Source organism: Ictalurus furcatus, chromosome 3 (genome assembly GCF_023375685.1).
Source record: "Ictalurus furcatus strain D&B chromosome 3, Billie_1.0, whole genome shotgun sequence".
NCBI classification, from domain to species: domain Eukaryota; kingdom Metazoa; phylum Chordata; class Actinopteri; order Siluriformes; family Ictaluridae; genus Ictalurus; species Ictalurus furcatus.
In genome coordinates, this window is record NC_071257.1 from 9,065,382 (window position 1) to 9,089,784 (window position 24,403).

At 38.2% G+C, this 24,403-nt stretch overlaps 1 protein-coding gene across 5 annotated transcripts; it reads right to left on the minus strand.

Annotated features, from left to right (window-relative positions):
- Positions 1-3,301: 3,301 nt before the first annotated feature.
- On the minus strand, positions 3,302-24,403 carry LOC128605331 (carboxy-terminal kinesin 2-like). 5 transcript variants are annotated; one of them, XM_053620647.1, is made up of 17 exons: positions 23,237-24,403; positions 22,796-22,829; positions 20,341-20,424; positions 20,125-20,218; positions 19,864-19,899; positions 19,316-19,357; positions 18,924-19,113; positions 18,678-18,843; positions 18,236-18,403; positions 14,722-14,841; positions 12,040-12,321; positions 10,954-11,118; positions 8,499-8,637; positions 4,994-5,133; positions 4,808-4,881; positions 3,654-3,729; positions 3,302-3,547 (listed from the first exon to the last, which is right to left on the minus strand). In XM_053620647.1, exons 2-17 carry the CDS (start codon positions 22,805-22,807, stop codon positions 3,503-3,505), a joined length of 1,833 nt encoding a protein of 610 aa, XP_053476622.1. In that variant the 5' UTR covers positions 22,808-22,829; positions 23,237-24,403; the 3' UTR covers positions 3,302-3,502. The 5 variants fall into 5 exon arrangements, with proteins under 5 accessions (XP_053476622.1, XP_053476624.1, XP_053476620.1 ...); XM_053620649.1 differs by having other exon boundaries at positions 20,341-20,421; positions 23,173-24,403; XM_053620645.1 differs by having other exon boundaries at positions 23,173-24,403.

Sequence of the window (24,403 nt, forward strand, 5' to 3'; positions counted from 1 at the left end):
CTACCTTTGGGTTAGGCCTGAGGCAATTGTCCTCATAGTACTGTCCTAGGTGTTTCAAGGCCTCAGACAAGGTCGACTCTACCTCTTCAAAAGAACTGCTCTGTGCTGCTAAGGCCAAGTCATCTGCATACACGAATCGTTGTGTCTGGGGCGGGCTGGGTTGGTCATTCGTGTAGGTATTGAACAGGGTCGGGTGCATGGAAGGAGCCTCCCCGTACGGTGCAATTGAAGTATCCAATGACACTCGTCGTCACAGCGCCTGGCGCACCCTGGGCAACATTCAGTATCATACTGCTGAGGGGCCAATCCTTCCACCACGATGGTTCCACCAGTAATATGCGACAGATGAATTTCACTGTGCTATAATGTATATGTGACCAATAAAGACTCATTTAATTACTTCCTTGCATTTATCATCCTACCATGGCATTACTTTCTTTTTATTTTCCCCCTTACTCTTTGGAATTTCCTCTGTTGCTGCCAAAATTATACCTTGCTTTATATATTTTGTACTCTAATGTTTCAACAGCCATTTCAAAATATATTTGACTTAGATATGTATTACTTTCTTCCTGAGATTTTCGCCAGTTCGCTTTTCAGAGTTTCCACTTGTCACTTATACACTCTACACTTACTGTTACCTCTACTGTATATTTATACTGCACCATACTGGGTAATGATCACTGCCTGTTGTTCCTTCTCGATACACTGACCAATCACATATTGCTGCTATGCTGTTTGATACTAGTGTAAGATCCAGTGCTGACTCTTTCCCCATGTTTACATCTATTCTTGTACACTCACCATTATTTATACACACTAAATTATTTTCATCTAACATCTCTTCTATTATTTGTCCATTGTTGTCAGTTCTATCACTCCCCCACAATGTATTGTGCCCATTAAAATCCCCACACCACACCATGTTTCTACACTCTTGTCCCTCTATCTCATTGAATTTCCTTACCTCTAGTCTTTGACATGGATTTTATTAATTTACTATCACCAACTCCTTTCTAGCCCACACTTTTACCACCACATACTCTTGTTAATTTCCTATACCTAATACTTGGTATGATAAACAAGAAAGGGTGTATTATTTATCAATTGCATTACTCTGCTGTACATCTGTTTGTATTTTTTAATTAATTTTATGTCATGACATTTTTTAATGCAGTAATGTTTTTAAAACGTTCCACTAACAATGTAAGAATAATGTTTTTAAGCTAACGTTCTAAGAACATTTACCAAAGACATCTAACGTTGAAAAAACGTTATCATGATTGTGCTTACTCAGGTTGCCTTTGTTTTATGTTGTATTTTGTTTGAAGATCTAAAACTATTTAGTATGATATATACACAAAAACAGAAGAAATCAGAAGGAACCACCACTAGTGTGTAGCATCCACTTGGATGATTAGATGACAGCCATAGTGTACCAGAACGCACACCACACACCAGCTATTAGTGGAGAGGAGAGAGTGATGTAGCCAACTCAGAGATGGAGATTATTAGTAGGCCATGATAGAGAACGGCCAATGCGCAAGCAGTCAGTATCTGGTGTCCAGCTGCTTTAAGTACTACAGTGCATCTCATTCTCAAGGACTGCACCAGATTTACTAGTTCTTGCGGTGAGACGTTGCCCCACTCTTCCACCAAGGCATTTGCAAGTTCTCGATCACGTTCTTGGGGGGTAAGGGGGGGGGCAGACGTTTACATGTAATTTTCCACTGCAAGGACTATCAGCTGTCCTTCCTGTCTCCCTGTAGCACTGTCTTAGGTGTCTTACATTTATTCATTTAGCAGACGCTTTTATCCAAAGCGATATATCAAGCAGAGAACAATACAAGTAGTGCTACCATTCAAGATCCATTAACTGAGTTCCAGAAGAAGCAAAGTGCACAGAGTAGAGGTGTAAGTGCAATATTTTATTTTATTTTATTAAAATAATAATAATTATTTTATATATATATATATATATATATATATATATATATATATATATATATATATATATATATATATATATAAAAAATATGAGTTGGTTAGGTGTTCACGGAAGAGGTGGGTCTTTAGCTGTTTTTTGAAGATGGTTACAGATTCTGTGGTCCGGATTGAGGTTGGAAGTTCATTCCACCACTGAGGAACAGTTAGTTTGAAGGTTCTGGAAAGGGACCTTGAGCCACGCTGAGTAGGAACTGCTAAGCGTCGGAAGCTAATCGATCGCAGATTGTGTGAGGGAATGTAAGCCTTCAGGAAAGAGTTGAGGTAGGAGGGTGCTGTTCCAGACAAGGTCTTGTAGGTGAGCATCAACATTACATTACAGACATTGCAGTTTATTGCTCTGGCCACATCTGCAGCCCTCATGCCTTCCTGCAGCAGGCCTATGGCATGTTCACACAGGTGAGCAGGCACCCTGGGCATCTTTCTTCTGGTGTTTTTCAGAGTCAGTAGAAAGGTCTCTTTAGTGTCCTAAGTTGTAACTGTGACCTTCATTGCTTATCGCCTGTAAACTGTTAGTGTCTTAAGGACTGTTCCACAGGTGCATGTGCAATAATTGTTTATGGTTCATTGAACAAGCATGAAAAATTGTTTAAACCCTTTACAATAAAAACCTGTACAACTTATCTGGATTTTACAAAATTATCTTTATATGCAGGATGAGTACTGTATTTTAGTCATGTGCACACAATGTACTGTAAAAACAGCATCATTTTTCAGATGAGATGTTAAACTGAGGTCCTGACTCTGTGGTCATTAAAAATCCCAGGACTCTTGTAAAGAGTAGGGATATAACCCCATTGGCCCTTCACGATCATGGCCTACTAATAATCTCCATCTCTGAGTTGGCTACATCACTCTCTCCTCTCCACTAATAGCTGGTGTGCGTTCTGGTGCACTATGGCTGCCATCTAATCATCCAAGTGGATGCTACACACTAGTGGTGGTTCAGGAGATTCCCCCCACATCATACTATGTAAAGTGCTTTGAGTGTCTAGAAAAGTGCCCTATAAAATGTAACTGTAATGAACTAAAGCTTATTCAGTAAATAAATTGTTTCAATGCAATTGTGTATATATTTCCAGTTTATTTAAAATCACAAAGCATGTTTAAAAAAAAAAAAAAAGAGCTGAAAACTATTGTATTATTTATCCAGTATTACCCACAGTAATAATGACCACAAAAACCAAGTGGGGAAAAACAATCAAATCATGCATTATGATTTCATGGTTTCAGTTCTTTGAGTATAATTAAAAGTATTGTAGTTACAAAACAAAGCCGTCAATGTTTTTATAATGAATGCATTGATCAAAAATATTTATTTTTGATATCATGTCCAGGTAATTGCACAAAATGTAAAAATGAAAATTATGAGATTAAAATATAAAGCAATAAAATGGATTAAAAACCATCTTCAAAATGCAAGGCAGACAGATACAGAAAAAGCATAAAGATGGACCAGTAACGGTGCCTTCAGATGGTCAAAGAAAAAAACAAAATGCTACTTCCTATTGGCCGTGGCAGTTCCAATAATACAGTCATTCACCTGCAACAGTACACAGTGATCAAACATCTCAAAAGTGGTCAACAAAAATCACATGAGCATCACCGTAATAATATTCAACATAAACCACTGGAAGATAAATACTGACCTTGCTGGCGAAGCGCAGTGAATTAAGTGATTCACCAAAACTTTCTTCTTCAGGTGAAATATTTACAAACATCAAACTAGACACAAAAAGAAACATTCACCTGGTTAAACTTTAAAGGACCTTAGTTTTTCTACAGATGCAGACTAAACCGGAGTTCATTTGAAGAATCCATAAACATCATTTAAATTAAATGTGACTGATATGAGCAGTTAACCAATAAACAAGTAAACACAAGTGAGATTGTCGTATCAGTACTATCTTAGCCTCCCTTGCTCATTTTCGCTCACCACCTCACTCACACTAACTTTGCATTAATTTCAGTTATTCATTTCCATAACCTGACAATGTACCAAATGAATTAATAGATATGATTATTGCTATGAATGTTATTGCCTGAAACGCTGGATAAGTTGAATGAAAATGTAAATCTCTCTAGCTAACTATATAGTACATTGCAATGCTAGTTTTCCTTCATTCAAATAACCAATCACAAGTTGGTTTATAATTTGAAAGTCCCTGTATCCATCCATTAAATCCACTTTAGTACATACAATGAGACTCCTTGATCAACCATTAGTTGTGCGTAAAATTTCTACCAGATACACACAACTTCTGAACTGCCAATTTTCTTCTGAGCACATGCGGGCCACTGCTCATTTGCTCAAAAAGTACATGGCCACAAAACTTTGCAGAAGAAAAATCTCAGTAGTCCATGCCAATTATATGACACTCTGCCAAAATTTACAGATACAAGAAATTTGGTATGCATGAAAGAAGTCACATTTGCAAAAACGTTCATATCCTACAAGAATTTGTGTAAGTGTTCCTACGAAAAACTTTCTTGAAAGGTCACACTCGAGTTCAACCATATTCAAGACAATTCTCTTCCAAATTCCCTCTTAAATGTCATGTGAACCGGCATACATCGTTTTTACATTGCAACTGGTAATATCTGCTCCAAGAAATTGTTGCTAAAGCGATCATGTATTGATATCATTACTGAAACTGAATAGCAATTTTTTTTGTATTTTGTTGAAATATAGAATATGACAGAAGGCTTATTCAGAAATTGTCTTCACTGTTATCAATTTAAGTTACACATATAAAATAGAAATTCAAGCTCTCATTTAACATGGGTGCAATTCTCAACTTACGTTTTGCTGTTGCCACCCAGGCACCCCTGAAGCAGGTAGGTAAGCTTTGAGTTGCGATAGGGCACAAAGCTCTCCTAAACAGACCAGTGGATGAAAGGGAGTCATGAGAATTAAGATTTTAGATTTGTCCAAAAATCTAACCAGCTCGAAAGTATAGAGAGATAGTTTTTTTTTTTTTAAGCACACCTTGTTGGCTAAAGCAGTGATGACAATTCCCAAATTGGTGAGCGAAGAGTTTATGGCAGTCATTTCCTTAAACCTTTCACCTTGAGACTGGGTTTTCTGGATCCTTTCACTGCCAGCCAAATCCACCAAACAAAGAGAGGCTGGGGGGGAAAAAGAATCGTGTGTGAAGAAAATCATAGTTGGCAGGAAAGAAAAAGGGGGCAGGGGTTTGTTGCATAGTATCTGTGTATGTGATCACTAACAGCAGAGACAACTATTTGATGTTTAACTTCAAACTGCAGAAATACTTGGATTTACAGTCATTTGAAAAAAATAAGTACACCCCAGGGAAATTGTTGGCCTTGACATCTGGACAAGCAAACATTTGATAGTCTTTGAAACAATGCCTATTAACAAAAGTTGATGAACAAAACCACAAGGAAAAATTAGCTTTTTCAACCATCTATTCAACAGAAATCACTAATGTGATTCTCTGGAAAAAGCAAGTACACCCTTGGCCTCAGACACGAGTATTCACAGTTTGTCATGTGACTGACAGAGACCTAGATGGCAAAACATAGTTCCAAAATGGCAGCAAACACTGGACACTCCATGGAAATGCAGCACAGGCTTGTCAATTTTCCATCCATTTCAAGCCACAAATATTTTGATCACCTTTCAAAGGAAAAGAAAAACGAAAAAGAAAAAAAAGTAAGTATTTGAACAAGCTGCAAGTTCTGGGCACTTGCGATCCATGTACAGCATCCGCCACAGTATTTCAATAACTGAAAACAGCGAGGTCCCTGCCAGAGCGCTTTGGCAACGTTTACATATCTTGTGGAGAATCCATCCCCCTACACTGGTGCCAGGATGAAAGCGTACAAAAGTACAGAGTTAGTGTTTTCGATCTGAATGGGTCAATAGTGCTGCCATTTGGGACATGAAAGACAAGAAATTCTTCACTGTCAGAGGAAAGGTGAGTGGTAATTAGCTAACCATAGTTTCAGGTTCACTGTAAGATGCATTCTAGGGCAGTAATATTTTGGTTAACACAATATCTAACTCCTACAGTCTAAACTGTTAGTGCATCTGACTGAACAAACTAGCCGGCATTTTAGCTAAACAAATATGCTCAAAATAACCACTGGGCAGCAGAAGAAAGCAGTGTTTTGCCCTCCAGGTGTGCGTTCCTATAAAAATGTGACTTCCCATGAAAACTATGAATTGCCCCCTTTAGCAGAAATAACTTCTTGTAGGTGTTTTGCATAATTGTCCACCAGGTTTGCTGGAATTTTTGACCACTGTTCCATACAATGTTCTTTCAGTTGCAAGATGTTTCAGGGTTTTCCTGCCAGTTAGGCCAGTTTCAAATCCCCCCTGGGAGATGGACTCCTGGCGCTTGGGCTGTAGTGGTCTGAACACTGAGCACACAGGGGAGAGTTTGAAGGATGCCTTTGAGGAAACGGGGTTGGGGGGGAGACAAAAAAGGAAGAATGGAAATCGGACATTTATAGAACGCCAGGCATCACAGACAATGCATCCGATAACCAAAAGGCCTTCAAAGATGATTACACATGCATCCCATGTTTCAACCACAATTTACATCTTGCAGTAAATAAAGCAGTTGCCATCAACAGGGTATCTGCAGCACCGTCAAGGCTTCACAAAACAGTATCTGCATTTACTAGATCACCAAAGCGCTCACACCAACTCACCAAAAAAACACAGACCTCTCACTCCCAGAACATAAACTCATACATGATGAACCCACCCGCTGGAATTCATCGTATGATCTGGTCGAAAGGTTTTTGGAACAGCAGCAAACTATGTGCCGTGCTGGCAGAGGACCGAAAGAAATGCCCAAAGACACGGACATAACTATAGAGACTTTAAGAGAAGTCCTTGGACCACCAAGTCCTTCTACAGATACACTCTGTGGTGAGAGAAACACAACCCTCTCATCCGTCTTACCACTGAGGTGGGAGATACTGTCTTGTTGTGATGAAGATAGTGAGTCTGTACTTGCTAGGGAAATGAAAGGTGCAATCAAAGAAAATCTCAGGCAGCATTATGATGAGGAGATGCAGCTACTTTTGAATGCTGCCACCTACCTGGACCCTAGGTTTAAAGAAGGCTTTTTTGCACTTGAGGTGAAAAAGGCTTCTGGACCAAATAAGGGATGATGCTGATGACAGGGGTGGAGCCCATGTGCCAAGAGGTGCAGAGGCTTCAAGCCAAGAGAGGCCATCAAAAAAGTCGAAGACTGACTTGAAACATCCCCTTTCGAGTATCCAAGGAGAAAAGTAAGGCAGTGATGCCACAGCAACTCAAAGGCTTTCCACAAGTGACCGTTTAAATTGAGAGTTTCTGGTATACAACAAAGTGCCAGAACTCAGTGCTGAGGAGGATCCCCTCACTTGGTGGAAAACCAACGGGAGCACATTACCACCGTGCTATCAGAGTTTGCCAGAAGGTGTATCGGCATTGCTGCGTCAAGCTGTGCTTCTGAGAGAGCATTCAGTACTTCAGGGATTATGGTCAGTCCAAGGTGTTCAAGACTGACCCAAGATAACATATGTTGGTGTTCCTTTCCAGAAACCTTAAACTGGTCAAGAAAAAGTTCAAGAAGCCATGAAAAGTGATGCCATTTTTGTTTGAATCTGGTATCGTAATGGTAAAGTTGTGCCTTAAAAAAGTTAAACTTTTGTTGAAAGTTGATCTTTTTTGTAGTTGTTTGATTTTGTAACCGATCCATTTTGTAAAAGTTTCATTTTATTTATTATTTGAAGGCTACATACCACTGTTTTTAAAATGTTCAACTGTTTAAATATATCTATTTTGTAATTGCTTTTTTCACTAGGTGACTGTTGCCACCATCTAAAAATAAATAAATAAATAAATAAATAAATAAATAAATAAAAGCCACAAACCACCATGGTATCGAGTATTTTTGCTGGTATCGGTACCGACTACTAGATTTTTGGTATCGTGACCACACGCACAGAACGGCAGACACTAGATATACGAGTGGAGTATAAATAAGACCGGTTCCATCTGCACTCCCTAAGCAGTTTTTAATCACTGGCACCCAATCTTGAGCACCTGACTCCAATTTAATGAATTGTAACAAATTACACAAAATTTACATTTTGTAGTAATATTCAAATTGTAGTAGAGTGCATCACCTTTATTAATAGGCACAGTTTCAAAGAGGATAAAATATTTGCTTGTGCAAATATGTCTAAAAAGGAAACAATTTCCATGGGGTGTACTTACTTTTCCCAAACAGGAAACAGCTGAATGTACAAGCTTAGTTTCTACATTTGTTACAAAAACAGGGACCAGGCATGTATTCAAAGCAGAAAAGCATAGTTTTCCAGTATCTACCATGTCAATAGTGTGGGGTCATTATATATGGATAAAATGGCTTTTCACAAAGCAGTTATTAAATTAATCTTTTTTTTTTTTTTTTAAGAAAAGAAAAATCAAGTTCCCCATTTTCCAATTAAATACTTAGAATACTTACATTTGCACTTGGTGCCTCTGCCAGTGTTTTCTCCGTCAATGTCCAGCTGGAAAATTGAATGGGAACGAGAGGATTGATCATTCATGTTTGTTCGGGCAGTGGACCTGTTTTGGTTTGCCAAGATGATCAACTTGCAAACCTGAAATTAAAAGCAAATAAAATAGTTAATGTTTAAACAGACACTCAAGTAAAATACAAATGCTTAATGTAAACATACCCAAAATGTGCCATGTATAGAGCTGGCCAAAATGACCATACAAGATCAAATCTATGAAATATTAGTGCACTTAGAGACACTCCTGCACATAGAAAAAAAAAGGAATGAGTGTTTAAAAAGGCAATTTGAGCAACTGAAAGATGACTGCAGTGCAGGTCAGAAAACAGAGGTATACTTTACTTTCATAAAAGCATTGAGTTTTAACTTTTTTTTTTTTTTGAGCCCCGAACAGGAACACACTCAAAGCAGAGAGACAAATCACCCAAATTCAGTCCCAACCACAAATAACTTGTATGACAAATAACAAATGAATTGTTCAACACTATGGCAATCACTGCAGTCTCACCCTCACTGTCTTGGTCTAGCCATCAGGTACTAAAGTGGACATGAGGCAAAGCTATAGAAATCTATGGGTTATGGGACAAGTAGAAACAAGAGTTTTGTATGAAAATAAATACAGATACATAATTATTAGTTTATTAATGCAACTAATGCACTATTTATAGTTGAAGACAAACAAATTGGATGCATTGTCTATTAATAATAATAATAATAATAATAAACATATCAGTGATGCACTATATACCCAACTTAAAGACGAGCCGTGCTGCAAAATTCACTCACTACGATGCAACAAGTTTGTATGCCAAAACCCAGAAACGAGTTAGCATTTTAGCCCTTCCGGTTCCGTCGTCCCGAAGTCAATGTTTTTTGTTTTTGGTTAAAAGCCTGAAATAAGGTCTGTGGTGAATACAAGCTCAATATCTTCACATTTTATTCTAGGGCATAAATTACACCAGTAATGCCTCACTCATGATTTTTTTTAAAAAAAGCTTTTATGTGTATTGAAAAAGGTGGTTGCTAACAAGTTGCTAAAAGAGATTAAACTTCACACCAAACAGGAAGATATACTCACTAGTCCCAGACTTGGTGGTTATCACCTCTATCTATGCTTTTTCTGTCATCTATGAAAATGGACATGAGACTGGAGCTTGACATCCATAGCTAGGTTAAGCTTCAGAGAAGGTAAGTGTGGTAAAATTTAATTTTTTGTAAGTAACCAGCCAGGGGTATGCATGCACAGTGTACAAGCATTTAAACATACATAAGCTTTAGAGGCACAATTATCAAACATACATTTTAAAATTTTTTTTTTTTTTTTTTTTTTTTTTAAACGTTCATAAAAAAATAGATCAAAATAAAACTTTTAATCCCCAAAGAAAAACTATCCAAAAGAGATGCAAGTATAAACAAATGGAATTCTCAAAAATAGTGCAACACTGGCACCCCCCCCGCTAGATCTCAAGCCAATCAAGCATCTAAGGGATGTGCTGGACAAAAGTCCAATCCATGGAGACCCCACCTCACAGCTTACAGGTCTTAAAAGATAACATTGGTGCCAGATACCACAGTACACCTTCAGCAGTCACACACACACACACACACGACCTCTGACTGGGGGTTTGGGGACATTTGACTGCTGCTACTTGCAGTATTGAGTCTCATCGCGGTGTGACCATCCTAGAGATATTAAACCAGGGGTGTCCAATCTTATAAGAAAAGGGCCAGTGTGGGTGCAGGTTTTCATTCCAACCAAGCAGAAGCCACACATGAGTCTACTGAAAGCCAAGATCAACTGATTAAATGAGTGGAATCAGGTGTGAAAACCTGCACCAACACTGGCCCTTTGCAGATAAGATTGGACACCACTGCATTAAACACTTCCCGAATTGCAAAATGAAAATTTGAAAAGTTGTGAAAAACTGTTCTGGAACCTTGGATTGCCCAAAACTGAAATAAGGGCAGTATCCATTCTCTGCTCCAATGCGTCTTCAGCCACTTGCACACAATGTTATGAATGGAGTAGAAAACACAAATGTGCAAGAAACTTACAAATCCTTTGGCAATTTTATTGCCTTATCTAGATGTGAGGGATTTTAGCATTGATGAAACTAAAAATCAAATCAATAAATATCAATAATAATAATAATAAAAAAAAAAAATCAATAAAAAACCCACCCTTTGATCCATCACATTAAGGCATCACAGATAGCAATCAATCAATGCAATTATATGTGTAGCTCTAGAATTGGTGCCATATTTTGAGTCTCCCAGATAAGCCTTTTGTCATTTCTCAAAATAAATAAATAAATAAATTCTGAATATCCGCAATTCTGAAATGGGCAATATACAGCAGGACACATGCACACAAAAAATAAAAAAAAAAAAAAAAAATACCTCATCCTCAGTGGTGACCTTCTGGTAATTCAGATTGGTGACTGTGACCCCATTATTTGTGGTCTTTTTGATTTCATGCTCTGGCCTCTTGTTAGGTTTGCCCAGATACAGCAAGTCCCGCAGGGTTTCATTGTAAATTTCAACAAAGCTGGCTGTAAAGGTATACTGCAAATAAACAAATGCAATACAATTTTAAGTCACCATTTTAGCTTCCAATAGCACTTTAATATGCAGGTATAACATTGGTATATGTTATACTGTATAATTTACATTAAAGCAATAGAATTTTCATACTTGGGTGAACCGTCAGTTACTCACCCTCATGTCTTTCCAAACCCATAAGAATTTGTTCATCTTCGGAACACAAATTAGGGCCTTTTTAATGAAACCTGGGAAATTTGTCCCTCCATTTACAGTCCAAGTATCCAAAAATGTTCATAAAGGCGTCATAAAAAGTAATCCATATGACTCCAGTGGTTTAATCCCAATTTTGTGAAGCAATTAAAAAAATAAAAACCCTCAAATGAAGTCTTTATTCACAGAATGTTCTCTTCCGCATAGAGTCCATCTTCCTCGACTGTAAACAGTGCAGCACTTCAGGAGGGACGCTGTACAGTCACATAAAACAAATCTGTGTAACGAAGATGTCTGCAGATTTCAATATAGAGGACTTTTTTGACTACTCTGACTTTTTAACCCGTTCTTGCACTGTGGTTCTCATAAATGCGGAGTTGGACATCTATGCGGAAGTGAAGACATTGTGTGAATAGAGACTTGGGATTAAACCACTGGAGTCACATGGATTACTTTTACAGTGCCTTTATGCATTTTTGGAGCTTGAAAATTTTGAATACTTGGACTGTAAATGACAAATTTCCCCAGGTTTCATTAAAAAGGTTTTCATTTGTGTTCCGAAGATGAACAAAAGTCTTCTGGGTTTGGAACGACATGAGGGTGAGTAATTGACAGAACTTTTATCTTTGAACTATCAGTTTAAGGTAGGAGGAACTGAGGAGTTGGTTAAGTGCTTTGTGCACCTAATCATTCATGAACACATTAATTCAGCCGGAATAGTTGGACCATTACCTGCCAGCCTTGCTCACGAAGCATGTTGGCAGACTTGAAAATCTGCTGGACAGCTCGTGGAATGACCCCCCACATGTCATCCGTGTCACCACCTTCCATTGTAAACGTTTTGCCACTACCTGTCTGGCCATAAGCAAAGCAGCAGACATTGTAGCCATCCAGAGCTGACTGCACTAAGAGGGAGATCTCCTCAAACACCTCACTCTGGGTGCTGTGTGGCCCAAATACACGGTCAAAGCTGAAGATGTAATTTTTAGTTTCCGCAGTCCGTCCCACATGCGACTGAGAGAGAGAGAAAATGAGAGTGAATGAGGGGGACACACACACACACACACACACTCTCTCTCTAGTTTCCCTAGATCAGCGTTTCCCAACCTTTTTCAGTTACAGCATCCTTTGAATTTTTATTTATTTATTTTTAAATATGTGGCACCTTACAAACACTAATGCTAGACAGCGTTAAGCCTGGTTTATACTTTATGTGTCTGCAATAGCACGAGGGAGCACGTGGCAAAAATAACTTTGCGGAGTGGGTGGTCAAGCGCATGAAGTGCGCAAGGCCTCATTTCTTGTGGCGGTCTGCACGGCATTTTTTGTAACTTGCTGCGAGGTGCCACATCCGGAAGTTAAGAGTCACCTCGAGGTTATTGCCAAAAGGTACGATTGTACAGGCAGCTCTATGATCCATCCATAGAGATAGCCAGATGGCCCAAAATTCATGGAAAGGTTTTTAAAAATAGCGATTTAGATTTGCTTTGTACATACTGTTGAAGGAATAAAGCCAGAGCTGAAAACATAGTGCATCACCAAAAACTTTCAGTATCTTCACAAATAAACAGACACTACACTACATCGTCAGACGGTGATTAAACCTCATTCTTTTGTCTTTATACATGGAGACATTTGCATTGATAGGCGGCCATACAGAGTGATTATTCTGTAATTTTTCTTTTGTCTCTATACATGGTGACATTTGCACTGAGGGGTGAACATAATCACCTGAATTTATAAATGTGAGAAATGTCATTTGAAGGAAGCACCCACTTTTTGCTCATGTCTACAGTAATTGCTAACATTTACAAAATGAACCTACAATAAGTCTATTTAATGAAAGCAAAAGTCCATGTTTAATAAAAATCTTAAGGAAATTAATTTTAAAAAAAAAATTGAGGTTGTTCAATTTAGTTTTATACATGTCGCATGACAACAAAATTTTTTATATGATTCTTTGCTTTCCCCCCCCACTGTGGGTTTTAGTCAAGTGTACTGAAAAACAGTCAACAAACAATTCGTCAGCATTTAGCAACTCGCCTTGTTTGCAAGCATTGCTATGGTTGTTCCGACAAACTGCCTCTTCTCTTAGCACCTTCCTGTTGGTTCATAGGACGAATACACAGTTGCCAACTTTCGTTTAAGAATATTACAACGACGAGCGTGTCGAGTATAAACGACTCGTCCATTTGGGGGAAGTGCGCGCAAAGTCAGTGGAGGCTCACGCTGCGGAGCCAGGTGAACGTATAAACAAGGCTTTAGTTACACGAGGATGATGGTCAAGAAGCATCTGGAGCTTTTCTTTTAAGAAGTCTTCCATAATCTTTAGCACTACCCATGCATCGTCACACGCTAATTATTATGGAAAGAAACACTCCTACGTTACACATACTGATGTTGACACTCTGCTGACAGGTCAGCGAGGGGTGGGGGGGTGGGGGGAGTGTTATTATTTCATACATCAGATATTGATCATATAGCTATATTACAATGTTTCACACATTTTAGAAGTGTTAGAAGGATTTTTACACAGCACCCCTGCCCTCAGACAGCACCACAGGGTGGTGTTCCACCTTGGTTGGGAAACACTGCCCTAGATCACAGGTTCCCAATCTTGGACCTGGAGTAGCTCCGGTCCTACACATTTTAGTGTTTTCTCTAGTCAAACACACCCATCTCAAATAATCAACCAACAGTCCTTCCTGAGATAAAGCAGGTGTGCTACAGAAGAGAAGACACTAACATGCAGAACAGGTGGGCAATTCACGATGCAAGTTTGGAACCTGTACCCTATATTAAAGCTGTCTTTTACACAGAATTTGACATGGAATCAAGTCCTTTTAAAATGTTACAGTTAGCCTTTTGTTAGAGATAAGGAATCTCAGATTATGCCCTTCAGTCCTCAGTCAGCCTTTTACTTCTCTTAACTCTTAGTTCTGTGCTACTATGAGCTAGAAAGTGTGGTTGACCACAGTGTTCAGGCCTGGAGAGTCTAAATGAACACACGCTGACACATGCTGTTCACAGAGACGTCCGGTTTATTCGTGCAGAACATGAGTATTTATACACATAGATAAGCAGCAGTGCGTGGGCGGGTTTCTACTTGTGCAGGTGCTAGACAGATTCAGACAAAGCACACAGCCATACTACAAAAATAAGTCTTTTCAAGGTATAGAAAAATACATGCGTCAGCTATAAAAGGATGGCAGTTGATCAACTCAACAGAAGAGGTAATTAAGTGAATACATTCATCATAGGTATTTGATAGCAGTTCATAATATAAAAGAATACATGAAATAAGAGAATCTCCTTCACCTTTTTAAGGAAAGTTTCAGACCAAAAAAAATAACTTTGTATTTCAGACTTGTAAAATTCAAGTCTCACCATTACCTGACAATTTTTTGTACTTACCTCTTCCATTTTTGCAAGTGTTATAGACTTGTTGTCATGAGTAGGCAGTTGAATGTGTGGGATGGTTGCTTCCTTGTTGGAAAGGAGAGGACGTACCCTGCAGAAAACTCTGATGTTACCCTGGGGGGGTTTACAAAAATAGAAAATAAATAAAAAGAGAGCTCTAAACAAGCACTGATGTAACATGCATATGTAGTTTTCTTGTTTGACCAGCATTTTCACGGATATTAGTCGTCATTCTATTCCCAGTTTTATACATTAAACATTCCCGCATTTGGCCCAACAGTTCTTTAAGGTAATTCACATTTTTACACAGTTCAGTGTCTTTACTTTCATTAGTTATTTTCATACCAAATTATTAAAGACAGTAACATGGTTTCTAAATGGACTTGTAATGTGGAGCTGGACTACCACTGAAGTAAAATGTGTTTGAATTAGTTTTACTCAAAACTAGTAGTGTTGCATTCAGGGAAAACAAAACACTACATGGCTAAAAGTATGTGGTCACCGCTTCCAGTTTTTGGGTTCGGCCATTTCATCTACACCAATCTGAAGTCGGTTCATCAAATTTCTGCCCTGTTCAGAAAAAGGAAGCGTCTAGGAGCAACAAGTCAACCAGATGCAGTCTCATCTGGACAGTCAAGTGCTGAACTGCTTATGCAATCAAATATTAAATTCACCTTAAGACACTGTTCCAATACTTTTGCACACCAATAAAAATTGCAAGTTGTCTGCCACCAAAAGGTGCCATGTTCCCCATGGTTTAATACATGTAAATATCAGGAAATGAAAGCTGAAATTCTGATCCAACTCATGTATCATTTGATCTCATACCCACAGGTCTTCAGTGTATAGCAAAAACAAGTTGGCCTTGCTGTTCCAATACTTTCAGAAGAGATTAAATATTGTGGCCTTAAGACTAATTACTAGGGCTGCAACTAAATTATTTTCATAATCGATTAGTTTTTGGATTAATCAGATGGGGGGGCAGGGGCAAACATTCAGTACCATCTGTTATTTTACTTAAAATAAAATCCACAAACTTAGCATTAAATATAAACCACAAACACACATTTGTCCAATTATACAAGACTGAAAAGAACCCAATACACAGATACCAGAATATATATGATTAATTTAGAACTGTAGTTTAATTCTGTTCTTTTTGTGCATCCATTTAAAACAAAACAAACAAAAAAAAAGGGCATAATACTTAAACTAACTATATGCATTATTTTTATGGATGCACAAAAAGCACTGAATTACAGTCCTAAATTAGTCATTTATATATAAATATATAATTAAAAAATAAAACCCAAACAAGCCTCACTTTCACTGCACCGTGTGGTTTCAGTTACTCACTGCATTTAGGCATATTATTTTACTTGTGTTTACTTTTGATCATAGTGTTTTAATTTGATATTACAGGTTACTTGTGCTACACTGTGGATCACCGACTCCATGTGAGTGAGGAGCAACACTGCTGTTACTAACATCACTTAAGTTAAACTAAACCCCTTAAGCAACTTGCACACAGTGCAGCATTTTGGATACGAACATGAGTTTGTGCTTGTACATCACTGTTGTGCTTCCGTTCTACACAAACTCCACTTTGAGTTTGATAATCTCTGCAGTGTTGAATATAAAATGCCTCCCTGCCTTAGAGGACTTGGAGGTCACACACTTTCTTCCTCAGTCACTTGATTTCACCTCTGTCTGATGGTGACTGAGGTCATGTTGGGAATATGAGGTAACGTTGACAAATGGTAAACTGAAGAAAGGCATGGTCATTGACTTGGTATCTGCTAAAGCTAGCGGCATCATGCCATTGACTAGGAAGCGGCTTATAATTCCAATTAGTGTTATATATAATAAAGTACACACACACACACACACACACACACACACACACACACACACACACACACACACACACACACACACGAGATGCTACTACCTTTCTAAAATTCATACACTAGACGGTAGGGATGTCACGAGAACCGATACTTTGGTACCAACAGTCTTAAAATCTAACGGTACTCGTTTTTCTGCAGTAGTGTCGGTATCAATTCTTCCGGAACTGATGGGGGCAGCAAATAGCGCAAGTGTTTTGAAGATGAAGAACGCCTACAAGCACACGGGAAAAACTACAGAAGATGGTGACAAGTTTAGCTCCGCCCCAACTCATTGGGAGGAAAGGTGGTAAAAGTGAAATATGGAAATATTTCGCATTCGAGGCAAATGACAATTGATGCTCTAAAGCTGGTGTGCAACCGATGCTATCGTTCATTTCAAACAAAGCGGGGAAACACCTGGAATTTGGCAAAGCACCTGAAAGACAGGCCGTATAATATGTTTGGTAGAGGCAGCTGGCACTGTGGCCATGAAACCAGCCAACATTAGGCTTCATGTAACGTTTACGATAGCCAGTTATTTGTTAACGACGCTAACGCATTGCAACATTATAAACTACCTCCCAATGGGCCACCATGCATCGCCATTCAGCCCGTATCCTGATGTCACTAATAGTTACTCAAATGTTAATGGTTTTATTACATTTTTTACCTGCCACCATTTTGAATTTAAGCTAATGCTTGCATTGAGAGTATAAGGGGTTTGCACGTGTTTAGGTGTGCACCTTAGCACTTGTAGCCTCCACTGTTATTAGTCATTGTCAGACAGTGTTTGATAACTAAAATATCCCCCACACTCTCTCTCTTTTTGCCAGTATCAGCCAGAGGAGGATGTCTTCCAGGAGTGTTTAACTATGTTTTTTATTTTACTTTTATACCACACTGTGGTATCGACTTTGGTATTGAGTATCTTGCACTTTTAGTGGTATGTGTACCGACTACTAGATTTTTGGTATTGTGACATCCCTACTAGACGGTAGAGTACACAGTGTACAAAATATTTTTAGTTAAAAATGGCTTGCATAATAAGAATAAGCCAAGCTTTCTTGAAACCAACATACCTAATAAATACATTTTGTCTCTGATCATGAAGGATTTATTACAATACACGATATATCCATGTAACGATTTTATAAAAAGATAGTAAGGGAATAGGGTCTATCTACTTTCAGTCTTGCTGACAGATGAACATTACCTATTGCCTAAACATGAATGCTCTGGCTAACCTTGCAGACATCCCCACAACCACCTTTGTTTACTACTAGTGGTAACAACTGTAAATTAGTTAAAATTATTTGTATAGTCAAAGTTTTTCTATGCATCAGATTGCTGAAATGCTTGTAAATTCACCAGTCAACTTCTTGCCAAAAATCAGACTTTACAGTTAGGTTACTTTAGACAAGAATAAAGTGATTCATTAAGCAAAAATCATGCAAGATCATGATTAATGCATCTACCAGTGATATTTCTTACATTTAACCACATGTACTTGCTTTACACCCAAATTAAAGATAACTGCTTTCTTATTGCTTCCAATAAGCATTCAAACGTGTATTAGAATGTTTTAGAACACTACTTCTACAGTAGGCCATTCAACTTACCTTCAGCTCCTGAATTGTGTTATGGAGTTTCCTGCGTTCCATTTCTCCACAGTGAAGCTCATCCTGCTGCCTTGCCACCAATTCCTGCAAACTTTTTACTGTATCCTGAGACACTCGGAGACTGTCCTGACAGTGGGCCAGAGCAGAAGTCTGAATAGAAAGCTGGCTCTTAAATGGGGAATAGAAGCGGGGAAGGGAGGGGAGAAAAAGAAAAAAAAAAAAAAAAAAAGGGCACAAGCAAGGTGAACAAAAACATTTGAATATTAACACAAAAGATGCAAGAGTTTCAGCTTAACAGCAAATTGAGTTCTGAACTTTCAGATTACAGATTTGTGCAGACAGTTGTGCATGGCCAAAATGCATGCTCAATCATATCTGCATCTTCTTCAAAAAAAATAAGATATGGATACATTCGTTTCATATAGTGGGTACAATGACATGCCTGTATATTGCCGTTTACAGTAGTCAGGTCATCTCTTAACTTCAGCAAAATCCCATTTTCTTCAGTTAGCTTCTCCAGATCTTTCTGCAGGCCATCTTTTTCTTTAATAGTTCTCTCCAACTCCTCTTTCACAGATACCAGATTAGTTAGAGTCTCTTCAAGGGTCCTGCAAATAATGTTTAAAGCAAAACCTAGTCATAGAACCAAAACCATGTCATTTCAATTCAAATATAGTGTGCAGTTTACCTAAGGCGCTGCTTTAATTGCTCGTTCTCCTCTTTGGCCTGTACATTGTTTTTATGCACTTCTGCATTTGACGCTTTAAGGTTCTCATTTTCTTGGTTAAAAGACTTCAATTGGCCCTGGTAATTCTGAAGTTTGTTCTCCAGGTCAAGGACTTTTCCTTTCAAGTCCCATCCTGGTCTCTTGGATGCTCCTGTACAATGGAACAATGTTGAATGGAACAACTCAGGCCACAAGAGTAACAAATGCTGGCCCTTTAAAATGTCTCAGGAAGACTGGTTAGCCAGACTGGTCACAAGACATCAAAACAATAAATAAATAAATAAATAAATAAATAAAAATTAATAATTTAAAAAAACCCCGTCACATTACAAGCAAACTAGTTATCATCCTACCTTTAATTACTGGTGCATGTGCAGATGGTTTTTTTGCAGCACCTAAAAAAAAAAAATTAGCTGGTAATTTTTCCTCCCATAGTAATTTGAATCACACATTTTAGTTGTCAGTGTACAGCCATGACAGGACACTTGCACATCGTTTTGAGTTCAAAATGGCATAGCTATTTTCTTGGGGAGGAAATACTGGTAGTGATGTACTCTTTGTTACCATTCAAGTCCTTAAATGAGCATAGACATACCACAGATTACTTATTAAGAAATACTCAGGGTACTACTCGGCAGAGATTTTTTTTAATGAACATAACTAGAAATATATTATGCTCATTATTTAAAAGTGCAATATACACACTAATATAATCTATATTGAATATATATATATTTTTATATTACATCTCCATCCCTCTCTATCCCTACTTATGAATTATTGAGGTTTAGATTAAACCAATTCAATACAAGTGACCACTCAAACAGGCAAAGAATTATCTGAACATAAGCATTGCCCTGGCTCTACTTTCCAGACCCAGACATTAAGAATACAAACTTACCTCTCGAGGGAGCTGCAGCCACAGTTGCTGCTCTGCCTGGAGAAAGCAGTTTATCGATGAAACAGGATTAAGAAAAAAGTAAATTCTACATCTAAAAACAAGTAGTATTGTTGGCTTTTGAAGGAAAAGAAAGGAACATTAGTGAACTAATGCTCAAGTATGGCACATGACAAAAAGTGATCTGAAGCAAGTGTCAACACTACATGTTGAACTGGTAATGTGGTGTTTGAATCAGCCGATTGTTTGAGCACCATCACTTACTGGTTGCTTTGACTGGCCCAGGACACTTTGGAGGGATTACACTGGTAGGAGGTTTGAGCCTCTGAAGACCAGTCTCAACTTTCCGAATCTTTTTCTAAATATAATATAAAGTGAGAATAGAAGTTTTAAAGATTAAACAGACTGTTTATATGAAAGGGACTGGACAAAACATGTTGCTTCATTTTTTCATTTTAAATAAAAAGAACAAAACCACACCAATGCAGGCTGTTGATACTCTCCATCAGTGGTGCTGGAGAAAGGCCTCTTCGACATGACTGGTAATCGGGACGTTGTACTCTGCTGGAGGAGGAATTTTAGGAATCAATCTGACTGCTTAAAACAGTTAATAGATTATTTAGTTGTTCACAAGCTTGTTGAAATTCTTAGCCTGTAAGAACATATAAACAGGAAGATGTTTCAGTCACTGGCCACCTTAATGAATGTTTGCACATTCATAAACTTGTCAATAACAATCATGTGGCAGTGTGATGCATAAAATCATGCAGATGCAGTTTGATGTTCACATCAAACAATATAGTTGGGACACAGGCAGGGTGGGGATGAAATAAAGTAATCTTTATTGCAAGGTTGTGGAGCGTTTCAAAAACTGCTAGGATTTCATGCCCAACAGGCTATGAAAAGTTTCTACAGAGTATTAATTTAAAATAAGTAAAATCTTACTATACCATACCAACTACCACAACTGGGTTTTCTTAAACTAATGGTACTCAGTCCCTGAGCTAATAAATTAACATGAGCACGTGTTTTAAACCCTCAGATTGGAACCTACACTATTCCATAAGTGGATCTAAAAAGACCTGTATTAGAATCAATGCGTTTTTACATTCTTTACATTCCCACACAGATTACTGACTTTGCAGTCTTTGGAACTTCTGACACAGCTTTCTTTTTGGTGCAAACACATCCTTTGGTCTTATTGTAGAATTTTGTATATAGTAGAAGTGATGACTTCAGGTTTTTTTTTCTGCTACTTTCATCCACCACTTTGTTGTGTTGCATTGTGCTTAGGAGCACAACAGCCATTCCTTTCTTCTGCCATAGCGGACCATGGAAAAGCTGCCACCAAATCAAAACTCTGCTGTGAAGCTCTCTGGACAAGGAAGCCTTCAACACAGGAGGGATGTCTCACTTGTTCTGTCTTAGAGTAAACACAGTAGAGAGGCCCTTCTCCAAGAGATGCTGTACAAGAGGCACACTCATGAAAAGGTCCTCCGGTGATGTTGCGACCTGTGCTTCTAAAACTGCTGCACAACTTCTGGACAATGTTTTGCCCCATATTCTTCTGAAATTCTTCCCCTGGTTGTTTTCCTGTGTAAACTATCACATCTATTGCATAGGGGACACATGAAACACAAACCCAGAAGATCTTAAGGCCATACTTGGCAGGTTTGTTTTTCATATATTGTAGAAACTTGCACCGCCACCTGAATGGTGGTCATCCAAGCTGTTGAGCCACAGTGACACGGTCACTGGGAATGAATCGTTGTCCGCAGTTTACCAGGAACTAAGTCCCATACTTAGAGGAAGGCTGCCATATGGTAGGCTTCCAGACGGATGGATCTGGTCCCCTTGTAATCAAAGGGCAAGACACAGCAAATATCTTCAAATCTCCCAACAGCCATAGTGGCCTTGTACATGGGATTACATAAAGGACCCCCAAACAGCAGCTCATTTACTTAGCTAGCGCAAGCTGACAAATTATCACCAGATTGTCAGCTAGGCTAATTTGTTGACACATGATAACCCATACAGTCACTAAATAGTCATAACACACACATGAACATGCAAGTATGTTGTTGAAATACTGTACATCAACCTGTTGACAGATATTTCCAGAAGATAAAATGGCACACTTACATGAGATGTTACTGTGTAAAATATTTTTCCTGAGGGGTGACACTTGTGATATATTTTGTGTGGTCGACAGTTAATACATTCCTGACAGCAACAGTTGACAATCAAATGTTCCCATGAAATTCCATTAGAAAAGCATGCAGGTCTTTTTTGACCCACTTAGGAAAGAGTGGAGTAGTAACACAAAGACTAGAGAAATTTTTAAAGCAGTAAAACTTGGAAAAAAATAAAATAATGTCATAACATCAAAAACTTGTTTGAGGAATACCCAAGATATGAAATTATATACACATTATATTTAAAAGATACTGCAAACAAATGACCTCACCAGGTCATTTTAGACCCACTCATGCATCTAAGGATTAAGAGAGATTACAAAGCACTTCTAAAAGTCACTCTGGAGAAAGGCCCCTACCAAAATGTAAATTCATAAGCAGCCGTACAGGTGTTCCTAATAAAATGGATAGCGAGTATATACACATTGCACCACACTATTTTTCTAAACTGTCTTTACTAGATTTATATCCAAAAATGATTCATCCCCTCTAGATGGCCTGCACTAAGGCCATTATACTTTGTTTATACTCATTTGTATAAACAAACACTTAAACGACCCAACAGACAACATTTACACGAATATCACCACTCAGAATTAGATTGTGATATCTAAAAGGTTTAAAATGTACTTTATTCGGCTGGAGCCTTAAACAAAAAAGATGAGGTTTCAAACATTTAGATTTGCCTAGCGATACAAGAATACTAGATAGCTAGGGGTACAACCAGAATTGGCACTCACCTCTTTGCTCATTTATCCTGCAGGTTGTGCTTAACTAAACAACAACAAGAACAACAACAACAAAAGAGTTAAAATCCGTTAAGCAAAACAGAAGACTTACAAAGTGGCAGAAGGAAGGTAGAGCACAGAAGTGACAAAACTATCCTAACTAAAATGAATGATCAGCTCTGCTGTTATTAGAACTATGAGATGCTAACTCGCAAACCGTTAGTGTTAGTGAAGGCACCAACTCACTCGTAATGTATATTAACTGACTACTTTGCCTCCATAATTTCACGAAACCCTTTATCGGTATTTGAGCTAATACACGATATCTCCATTTCCACCATTCTGCTGATTAAAATCTTATAATGACGGGGGAAAAATCACTGTCTTACCATCTACACACAAACACGTAGCGAAACACCAAACTGCGCCCTATGAACGTTCAAACCTGTTTACTTTTAAATATTTTGCCGCCGTTCAAGATAAGTCGCCATTGGTCAAATCATAACCAATCATCGTGACAGAGAGGGTGGTCCCGCCTACAGGGACTACATTGGCGGGGAAAGTGTCTCTGTGTTTGAGCTGTAACCCCGGAAACCTTCTTCTTCTTTTTGTTTTAATGGCGTTTGGCAAACCACTAAAGGTGCATTACCGCCTCCTACTGGACTGGAGTGTGGGCAGTGGATTGGCTGGAAAAGAAAAAATAAAATACATAAATAATAATAATAATAATAATAATAATAAAGAAAATATAATAAAATAAAAATAAAATAATCAAACTAATAATAATAATACCAAAACAATAATACATAAATAAAAGAAAATAAAGAGATAAATAGCAATATAGTAGATATTTCCACTAGATTACTAAAGTCTCTCACTTATCCCAGTATTTTTTAAATAGTTTATTAGGGAGCGGTGCATTTTCCCAGATGTTTTCCCCAGCAAGTTCTCTAGTGTCATGTTTTGTTTTCCAATCTGCATCTTTAGCTCAGTTCTTTCCTCCTCATACCTTTTGCAGTCTAACAGAATGTGTTTTACCGTGTCTTGTGTACTGCAGTGTGTGCAGAGTCCAGTGGGGTGTTTTCCTATTCTGTTTAATGCTAGATTTAAGCCAGCATGACCTATTCTACGACGCGTAATTATCATCTCTTCCTTTGGGTTTCTGCCCTGCCTCACACTCATGCCTATTTGTTTTTGTATGGTATATATGTGTCCTCCAGTGTCAGCTGTGTCCCAGTATTCCTGCCATGTTTTATACGCGTGTCCCTTTATAATGGTTTTAATCTCTGCTGTACTTAATGGTACTTTTTATCAACTGTTTCATGTTTTATAGATCTTTTTGCCAGTACATCCACAATTTCATTCCCTTCTATCCCTACACGTGCAGGAACCCAGAAGAAGGAAACACTCAGCCCCTTAGCATGAAGTATGAGAAGCAGATTATGTATTTGGTAAACAATGTCTTGTCTGCATGATGTTTTCCCAGACTGTATGCTTGATAGTGCTGATAGACTGTCAGAAGCTATAGCGACATCTTGGCTCTGATGATTTTTTTTCCAACCACTGCAGTGCCAATAGGACTCCTAATAATTCTACAGTGTACACTGATAAACAATCGGT